At 35.4% G+C, this 10,988-nt stretch overlaps 1 protein-coding gene across 1 annotated transcript in view; it reads right to left on the reverse strand.

The window, feature by feature from the left end:
• Positions 1 to 10,706, reverse strand: part of LOC128642767 (ficolin-1-like) — a 45,490-nt gene extending 34,784 nt beyond the window's left edge. Inside the window, exons 1-3 of the mRNA XM_053695562.1 lie at positions 10,584 to 10,706; positions 1,265 to 1,369; positions 737 to 790 (exon numbers count right to left, since the gene is read on the reverse strand). Coding sequence (XP_053551537.1) covers positions 737 to 790; positions 1,265 to 1,369; positions 10,584 to 10,653 — 229 coding nt within the window. The 5' untranslated portion in view covers positions 10,654 to 10,706. The remainder of the gene's footprint in view (positions 1 to 736; positions 791 to 1,264; positions 1,370 to 10,583) is intronic.
• Positions 10,707 to 10,988: the final 282 nt, after the last annotated feature.

Genomic DNA, 10,988 nt, shown 5'->3' on the forward strand with positions numbered 1-10,988 from the left:
TCTCTCACATATAATAAGAACTTGCTAAGTGGTTAAAACAACTACAATGGAAACAACGTCGGAAACACCAGTCAATCCAAATGTTTTTGAGTTTAAAATATTTGCATATCTATTTTGCTACAGAACAGTCGTCTAGCTGAGCAGAACGATAGGTGTCTAGAAGAACAAATACAAACAAGGGGCTGACTATGGGCGTACCGGAATGTTCCAAGGACCTGGACAGGATTTTTCACCTACTCTAATGTCAAGCTTGCACCATTCATAAAGACTCTATTGCCCCTATGGATCTCAGCTCACATTCTAAAGCTGACAAAGTTGTCTTAATTTTCTTTTTCTTTTACTGTTTTCAAGTTTAAATCTCACAGGGCTGTTTTATGAAGGGCGTTTTTTATTTATTTTTATTTATTGTTTTTTTTTAACTTTGTTTTGTAATATTCTGCAAATGTTTTTGTGATACCAACGATTCACAGTGGTTCTTGTTCTATGCTCTAAGAGGTGGACAGTTACAAGAATGATGCAGCTCTATTGATTAGAATGGATGTCCCTAGCAACTCACAGATGAGACAAAGGGAGGTACCAATCTCTGAATTTCTAAATGTTCTAATTTTGAGGTTGGTGCAATAATAGTTTCACAGGTTTTATTGAATGTAGACCAATGTCTACTTCTAATAATTGACAGCAAAAAACACAACCAGAGAGCATAATATGGAGAGCATTGCATGAGGCTGTGACCTACCTTTCTCTCCTGGTGGTCCTGCTTTCCCAGAAACTCCCACCGAACCTCGTTTTCCTAAATACATAAAAGTAATAATTGACATACGTTTTAATGTAGCACTAATAATTATGGTTGGTGTTGGTCAATGTGACACATTGCTATTCTATTTGTGTTCTTTCCCACTGCAACAGATTTAATACATGACAATGTTGACAGTAAGAGAGTAATATGACAAGTAGTTACTGACAAAATGTTACTTTTTCACATGCTGCCATCTTGTGGGCCATTAGTTATACATTGTAAAGTTAACGTATAACAGAACCATAAACAACATAGAGGAAGGGGCTATGGTTTACATCTGCATGTGCCTAACTGTTTGTGCTTACTGGGAGACATGAAGCCATCCTCTTAGGTTAAGGATGATGAAGAAGAAATATATCATTCTTAGGTTTCTTAAAACAAAGTTAGTTTTTAATAAGGTTATATAACGTTATCAAAAATAAATATTGTATGGCCCCTCTAGAGGTTTGGTGCATGACTTTCATTCACCTTTTTCTCCAGATTCTCCTTTTTGACCAGGACATCCTGGAATCCCCGGACATCCTCTGACCATTGTTATCCTTCCTGTGTCTCCGGCTTCCACAACCTTCACTTCTGCGGGCAAAGATAAAAGAGATTATATAGAAAATGGGAGTTAATTACAGTGGACAGAAGGTCGTATAATGAATCACTGAGCTGATTAAAACAATTGGATAAATGTCTAATGGATCGCAATAATGCCACTCTTGAAAAAGTTTGCATAGAAGCAAATGAAAGGCGTTGAGTAGAGGAGAATTGTAAGCAGTTACAGGGGCAGACGACTAAAGGGTCTGTATCGTTTGGATCCTGGTGGTCCATACATTAGATCCAGTAATTTCCTGACTGCAATTTTTGCTACGTGTTACACAAAGTGTGCATACAATTTCGCAGTAAGTGTTTTTAACCGTATTCGTCATATTAAGTGTTTTGCTACCTTGATGTGGGGTTGCACCTTTTCTTCTGTTCTCTTCATGTCTAATGGATGTTTCATTTTCAATACATTTTAGGAACTAGCAGACCTCCCTACCTTCATCGTACCTGTACACTACCATGGGTTTCTATTAAGTAGAGTAGGGGTCAGCAACCATGGCACCCCAGATATTTTGGAACTACATTTCACATGATGCTCAGACACACTTTAGGCTGGCTGAGTATCATGGGAAATGAAGTTCCGAAACATCTGGGGTGCCAAGGTTTCTGACTCCTGAAGTAGAGGCTACAACTAGAGACTTGCTACTAAAATGGCTTTATCATTCTTTAGGTCATAATTTGCCATTATTTTGCTGCCAGTTTGCATAAAAGCCAATTTAACTACTTCTTAAAGATGCATTTCAATTAAAAAATATATAATTTATTAAAAATAACAGCTAGTGTTTTGAGGGTCAATCTGCTTCTACTTATGATGATTATATATCCTGTTAATAAACCGGCCAATAAGCTGCAGACTTGTGAAAATGCACAGTACCTTAAGCAGATTGGAGTGCACCAAGCAGATCTTTTAAAATGGGGAGAACTAGTTTGTTTGTTTTTTGTGTAACAATTACTAGGACAAATGGCTAATACATAAATTAATTATCCCACATGGCCACAAACAAATAATTTATACTTCAATATTTTATATTGGTGTAGCCAGACTAAACCTAGAATATCTCTGCAATATATAAAGATTACGAGTTTTGCGTTGCGGCTTTTAACGCTGAAAACGTGGCAATTTCAGCGTAAAAGCAGTAACGCACTATTGCAAGTCGTGTCGGAATAGCTATACCGCATTTTAGCAATGTCAATCGCGCACTCAAAAAAATGACGTTTTTGTGTAAGATTTCCATAGTGCTGGTATTACAGATATGATAGCAACATCCACTGCACACGGCAATTGACAAACAAAACCATGTAACGGAAATAAAGGACAAAGGCTCCAAACTGGTGAAATAAAAAGTCTTGTATTCAGTAACTTAATTTGGCAAAAGTGGTTACAACAGGCAATACAGCAGGTCAAACGCGTTTCATATATATTAAACTTCTTCAGTGACCAACATGATGGTCACTGAAGAAGTTTAATATATATGAAACGCGTTTGACCTGCTGTATTGCCTGTTGTAACCACTTTTGCCAAATTAAGTTACTGAATACAAGACTTTTTATTTCACCAGTTTGGAGCCTTTGTCCTTTATTTCCGTTACATGGTTTTGTTTGTCAATTGCCGTGTGCAGTGGATGTTGCTATCATATTAGTGCAAGCGGTGGTGGATCGTTTTACCACTTGCACCGGATTGACGGAGTTTCCAGGAGTCGTCATTGAGACGTCAGGACCTACTCAAGAGGGGTGGCACCTTACGTGAAGCGCGAGCCGAGGCCACACACAGAACGGGCGTCTGAGCGCTCCCATGTTGTTGCTGCTGGTATTACAGGTTGTGCTTTCAGGCTAAAATTCTTGCGTTACAGCCTATACCAACACGATCCATACCACCATCTGAGAGCAGTAATGAGTTTTGCGCCACAAAAATGTTTTACAAAACTCATAACTAAAGTGTTACAAAGTATACTAACACCCTTAAACTACCTTTTAACCTCTAAACCGCTACCCTCCTGCATAGTAAACACTATTTACAACTTATTAACCCCTAATATGCTGCCCATCCACCTCGCGACTATTAAATAAATTTATTAACCCCTAATCTGCCGCTCCAAACATCGCCGACAATATAATAAAGTTATTAACCCCTATTCTGCCGCTCCCCGACATTACCACCACTATAATAAAGTTATGAACCCCTAAACCTCCGGCCTCCCACATCTCTGCAACTAAATAAACCACAAAATCCAGCCAATAGGGTGAGAGCTTCTTAAATCCAATTGGCTGTTCAAAATAGCCAATAGGATGAGAGCTACTGAAATCCTATTGGCTGTTCAAATCAGAAAATAGGATTTCAGTAGCTCTCATCCTATTGGCTGTTTTGAATTTGAAGAATCAAATCAGCCAATTAAAAATGCAAGGTACGCCATTTTGAAATGGCTACTTTGCATTCAACTTCAGTGTACGGCGGCGACCGTATGAAGAGGACGCTCCGCGCAGGATGTCTTTGGCTTCCATGATGGCTCCGCTCCGCTGGAATGAAGATAGAAGATGCCTCTGAGATGGATGAAGACCTCACCGCCTGGATGGAGATGAATGTCCGGACTTCAGAAACCGTGAGTAGATCTTCTGGTGTTAGCGTTAGTTTTTTTTGGGGGGGGGGGTATTTTTTTTAGATTAGGGCTTTGGGCTTTCAAAAAGAGCTAAATGCCTTTTTAATGGCAATGCAAAAGAGCTAAATGCTCTTTTAAGGGCAATGCCTATACAAATGCCCCTTTAGGCGCAATGGGTAGCTTAGTTTTTTTTTAGAGTTAGGTTTTTTTATTTTGGGGGGTTGGTTGGGTGGTGGGTTTTACTGTTGGGGGACTTTGTATTTTTTTTTACAGGTAAAAGAGCAGTTAATTTTAGCTCAATGCCCTACAAAAGGCCCTTTTAGTTTAGTTTATTGTAGGCTAGGGGGTATTTTTATATTGGGGGACGGCTTTTTAATTTTTATAGGGCTATTAGATTAGGCGTAATTGTTTTTATTTTTGATAATTTCGTTTATTTTTTTGTAATCTTAGAGTTTTTTATTTTTCATGATATTAGTGTTAATTATTTATGGTAAACTTAGATTTTTTAATTTTTCGTAGGATTTGTTTTTTTTTAGTTGTAATTTAGATTTTTAAATTTTTTTCTTAGTGTTAGTTTTTTTTTAATTTGTAATTTAGATGTTTTAATTGGTAGTATTTTTTATTTTATTAGATTAGTTATGTTAGGTTAATTTATAGTTTAATGTAAGGTTTATTTTTATTTCACAGGTAAGTTTTTATTTATTTAAATAGAGTTATATTGTAATTTTAATTTAAAGTTAGGATGGTGTTAGGTTTAGGGGTTAATAGTTTAATTTAGTCGTTTAGAGGTAATTTAGGCTGTTTAGAGGTTAATAGGTTTATTTAGTTGCAGAGATGTGGGAGGCCAGAGGTTTAGGGGTTAATAACTTTATTATAGTGGCGGCGATGTCGGGGAGTGGCGGATTAGGGATTAATAGCTTTTATTAGTGTCGTTGATGTTGGGGGTGGCAGATTAGGGGTTAATAACTTTATTTAGGTGTCAGCGATGTCGGGGCGGCAGATTAGGGGTGTTTAGACTCTGGGTTTATGTAAGGGTGTTAGGTTTAAACCTAACTTTTTTTTCCCCATAGACATCAATGGGGTTGTGTTACGGAGATTTTTCATTCCGCGATCGCAGGTGTTAGTTTTTTTTCTAACACTCTCTCCCTATTGATGTCTATGGGGGAAAGCGTGCATGAGCACGTCAAAGCAGCCCTTGGATTTTGTGCGGTATGGAGATTAACGCAACCATATCGCACGCACAAGGAGGCTTTTCAGTAACTCGTAATGGTAGCGCTATAGAGGGTGAAATAAAACAACTTTTGTTGCATTCGTTTCACACCCTGTTTAGCGCAAAACTCGTAATCTAGGGTAATATCTCACTTTTTATTCATTTATTCTGGCATCTCCCATCACAGTATTATCAAAGCTGTCACTGGGCATTAAAACCCATCTCATTGTCTAAATGTTGCTGGGTGAAAATAAATTCAATATTAAGAGTTTTTTTTATAAAAAAAAAAATCTCAAATAAAAACCTTTCAGCAACCATCTCCCCACCCAAAAAAAAAAAAACCTTCTCTATAAAGATTTCTTTTTTGTAACATCTCTCTCTTACTAAAACAAATAGCATTATTACATTGCAGATTTTTTTTCTCTCTCTCATACATTTTCTTCATTTAGGAGCCATAATTGGTTAAACGGCGATAATAGTGCATACACGACAAGAATTTTGAAGGTAGGTACCAATTGTAGTCATGAGAGAAGTGGGTACAGATTTAGAAGACCAAAGCTATGTCAGGAAAAGCAATAGGTCAGGCAGCAAACAAAAACCCCAGATAACTATTAAGGAAGCAGGACATCTAAGCTTGAAGTGTAGACTGTAGCTTCCTAATAATCAGACAAGTGCATCAACGTTGATACGGGGATCCCTCAATGTCAGGAAGAATTTAAAAGGAGGACAGAATAAATATAATGCTTTGAGAACCTCATCTTACAAAACCTGTTGCATATCTACTTATATGGAGCAGTTTTCTATGAAGGAGAATGAATTCTCTATTATAAAAAAAATGAATAAATGAAAATGTGTTGCGTGTCTCGTCCTTCACTGTTACGGTTCAGTCTCGGGAACCAACCTGTATAGCTCATAAAGGCTCAAGCTATACAGTCTCTGACTGGCTTCATCATCCTAGACTATTTATAATTTTTTTAATGTATATGTTTGTGAAGCCTCAACAAAGTTGTTTTAATTTCTATATTGTGCAAACATACACTTTCTGTTAGTCTTCAAAGCAAAATAAATCCTTTTTTTTTTAAATTACAAATATTTTAACATGTTGAAACAAAATAAAACTTAGTCTGGAAGTGATGCGTTCATCTCTTTGCTTTTTTATTTTATTTTTCATGTGTGTTTTTTTAATTATTTATCCCTTACACAGCTAAACCATTTTCACACCCCTGTGCTAAGCCAACTTGTAGCTTCTTTTTTGTTTTTTCTACTTCAGTTTAAACACTATTATAAGTTTTAGTGAGTGACTCACACAAATTATATATTGTTTTTTTTGTTAGTTTTTTTTAGCAGGCCCAGCAGCTTCAGAATGTACCGTTATTATATTTATATTTCCTTGCATAAGAGAAGGCTACGACAAAAATGTTAAAAACACGTATATTTTGGTTTAGATTTTAGTAGATAATATTGCTACTGATGCTACTTTGATCACGTTATTCAACTGTTATTAAGGGTGTCCTAATATGAAAGAGGGGTCCATACAGGCTTTAGGGGGTTTTAATAAAAACTAGAGAGGCCCCTTTGTTCCAAAGTAAAAATAAAAGCACATTTTTGCTAAGTGATCTCTGTCACCACTGTGATCACCTGGCTATATAGACAAAATGTACGTATTTTTGGTTAAAAAAGGGACTTGTACTATATAAAGTAAACTTTATTGGGGTCTATAAACAATTGATGTATTCTTTTATGTGTCCCTAAAGATCCTCTTCACAGCAAAGCCCATGTTGTGGGTTTCTAACTATTCATTGGACTTGTCTGTAGCTGGTAAGGAAACTGAGATTGAGGAGTTTGATTTACCTTCCCCATCCAGCTCCCTTGTAGCTGCACTAACTCCGCCTCTTTGTGGCGACAAGTCACGTGACCGGTACTCCAACTGAAGGCTGGTAGTGTTCTAGGCCACAAATGTTCCCCTGTAGTGCAAGGGGTCACTGTAAACCACTTCAGTTTGACAATACCCTTCATAATACTACACCCATGCAGGCCCATTTATCAAGCTCCGTACGGAGCTTGAAGGGCCGTGTTTCTGGCGAGTCTTCAGACTCGCCAGAAACACAACTTATGAAGCAGCGGTCTAAAGACCGCTGCTCCATAACCCTGTCCGCCTGCTCTGAACAGGCGGACAGGAATCGCCGGACATCAACCCGATCGAATACGATCGGGTTGATTGACACCCCCCTGCTGGCGGCCGATTGGCCGCGAGTCAGCAGGGGGCGGCGTTGCACCAGCAGCTCTTGTGAGCTGCTGGTGCAATGTTAAATGCGGAGAGCGTATTGCTCTCCGCATTTAGCGAGGTCTTGCGGACCTGATCCGCAGTGTCGGATCAGGTCCGCAAGCCCTTTGATAAATGGGCCTGATGGTGAGCAATACAATAGATGATCATTATGCGCATCAAAACAGTTAAAATAATTTAACACCATTAGCACAATTTATACAGTTTTACAATTAGGGACATATGTAAATTAGCCTATGCTCTGATCAAAGCAATCTCTGTAGAGCGTGTTACAGGGTCAGTTAAGTATAACATTGCTGTAGTATTATGGAGGCACTGTGGCCCATCTGAAGGGAGTGGAAAATAACAACGTCAGAGGCATTTTACAGCAAAAGCTGTTAAAATAACTAATGAATGTATATTGCAAAGTTTTCATTAGTTGCATTAAATAGTTTATGAGGCTACATATTGGGTTAAATATCCCTTTAAAAAATACTAGATTAGATTGTTTTTATTATGTTTTGTAACTAATTAATTAAGGAACTAAAGATTAGAATTAGATGTTTGCATTTTCTGTTTGGCTTTAAAGTGATGGTAAACGTTCCTCTTTTTATAATCATATACTGAATATTAGTGATATTTTGATGGACTTTAATTGATCACTTCTAATGAAGATGCGCTGTAACTTACTTTTTAATCTAATTCTAATACTGCACGCTCCCGCCACCCACTTCAAATGTATTATTTTTTGTAAGCGGTTTAAACTATTCTTCAATCATAGCTCTTGCCCTATGGCACTTTTATTGTAGCTAGAGTGCTGATTGGAGAACAGTTCAAAACGTTAGCTCACAAAATATAATTACTTTTGAAGAGGGTGATGGGAGCGTGCGGTTTCAGAATGGCATGGCTAGAATAAAAAGTTAATGCGCATCTTAATTAGAAATGATCAATTAAAGTCCATCTAAAAAATCACCAACGTTAGTGGAAAGTTTACCATCAATTTAAGTGGAAAAATATCTTACTGTCCTTTTAAAAATGGATACCAAGCAAGATATAATATTCTCACTACCAACTAACTTTAGGAAGCTTCCAATACATTGCGCTTAGTTTTATATTGTTACATTTATATTTGTTATTTCAACTGTATTAGAATCATTTGGCTTATGAAAAAAATAGATAATTGTGTGATAAATAAATGCACTTTTTTATTATTATTAGGCGTGTCCTTCTCCACCAATAGGACTGTGGGAGTTGTACCGATCACCCAGTGAGAATTAAACTAACAGTATCAGTTGTATACAAACAAACATCTATCATTTGTTTCAATTTGAATTTAAAAAGTTTTTATTTCATTAAACTAAAAAATATCCTACATATTAACCCCTCTGCTACTGGGAAGTTCAGAGAAAACTTGCCCAAAGTATCAGAGAATGTTTAGCATTTTTACCATCACTAGATTTGTTCACAGAATTAAGAAATTATTGTAAAAGTACCAAAAAAGTTTAAAAAAAGAATCATCACATTCCAGAAAAAATCAGTAGCTTTCTAACTGCAGAAACAAATCTTGTGTTCACTGGTATCCTCTGATTTAGCAAACATTTATATATTTATTATTTGTGTTATCTGCAGCTCTGTCTAAAATGATGTGATGGGGTAACACTCATTTGGTATAGCAGGACTTCCCAAACTCTCATAATTGACCCCCAGAACTATATATATTTTTTTAAAGTAGACTATGCAAGGTATTGATATAGGCCCATTTTTTTATATTTCATACGACCATTTGAGCAATAAACACAATCATATAAAAAATTGTTACCTTATGCACAAACGTTGGGTTTATCACAGAAATGATTTACACACAACTACCATAGTCATAAGACAAATGGGCGTAAAAGCCTCTCTAGGTTCCCCTTTGCTCAGAAAAGGCAGACGTACTACTCGTACTTCCAAAATCATAAATGTTTTATATAAAATTATACCCTGGTTCTAAATTACCCTATTATTCTATTTCATCTTTTTTATGTCTATTTAAAAAAATTAAAAAATTATATATATATACTGTATATACTGTTTATATATATATATATATTTATATATATATATTTATATATATATATATATATATATATTTATATATATATATATATATATATATATATATATATATATATAATCCGATCAGGTAATAAGCACTCACTGGATTTAAGCACAGCACACTTTATTAGGCAGTGACGTTTCGGGGCATTCATTCACCCCTTCTTCAAATATATACATACATACATACACACATATATACATACACAGGCGTACCTCAGAGATATTGCGGGTTCAGTTTGATATTGCTAAACAAAAATGCTACCCATCACCTGAGCCTTTAGTGAGTCAATCTTTTTGCTGGGGGTCTGTATATATTTGTATTCATGTGTATATATGTGTATTTATGTGTATTTATGTGTTTATATGTGTATATATGTGTATTCATGTGTGTATTCATGTGTGTATATATGTGTATTAATGTGTTTATATGTGTATATATGTGTATTTATGTGTTTATATGTGTATATATGTGTATTCATGTGTTTATATGTGTATATATGTGTATTTATGTGTTTATATGTGTATATATGTGTATTCATGTGTATATATATATATATCTATTCATGTGTTTATATGTGTATATATGTGTGTTTATATGTGTAAATATGTGTATTTATGTGTTTATATGTGTATATATGTGTATTCATGTGTATATATGTGTATTCATGTGTATATGTTGGGAAAATAGCGTTGATAGACTTTCTCAACACGGCTGCCACAAACCTTCAATTTGTAAAAAGTGTAATATCTGCAAAGAGCAATAAAATGAGTTATGCCTGTATGTGTGTGTGTATGTATATATATATATATATATATATATATATATATATATATATATATATATATATATATATATATATATATATATATATATATATACACACACACAGTCACACATACATACACAAACATATATAGAATTCTTTTATAGATGCACTGATGTTGGTTTTTATGACTGAATTACAGAGATCACTATAATGTAAAGTCTAGTTTATAAAATATAATCTACACATTCATTGGTCTGTGACTTACCTGGACAAGAGTTCTCAGCATTAGCAAGAGTGCTCACCAGCCAGAACACAATGAGAGATGCAGAACACATTTTGTTTGCTGCTTGTCTGGGTCCTTGATTCTCTCAGCTCTCCTGCTTCTTTGTGGTTTGGAAAGTGAAATGATACAATAAAATAAAGACAAAACTCATCCTAACCAAAGACTTCTCTTTTTTATACACTTCCTAAAATCTGTTGCTTCTGATGAACAATAAAAATAGAAATACCAAATATATATATATATATATATATATATATATATAAGCACATACACACTCACATATACAGTATATAAGCACACACACACTCACATATACAGTATATAAGCACACACACACACACTCACATATACAGCATATAAGCACACACACACACTCACATATACAGC

Source organism: Bombina bombina, chromosome 12 (assembly GCF_027579735.1).
Source record: "Bombina bombina isolate aBomBom1 chromosome 12, aBomBom1.pri, whole genome shotgun sequence".
In the NCBI taxonomy this organism is placed as follows: Eukaryota; Metazoa; Chordata; class Amphibia; order Anura; family Bombinatoridae; genus Bombina; species Bombina bombina.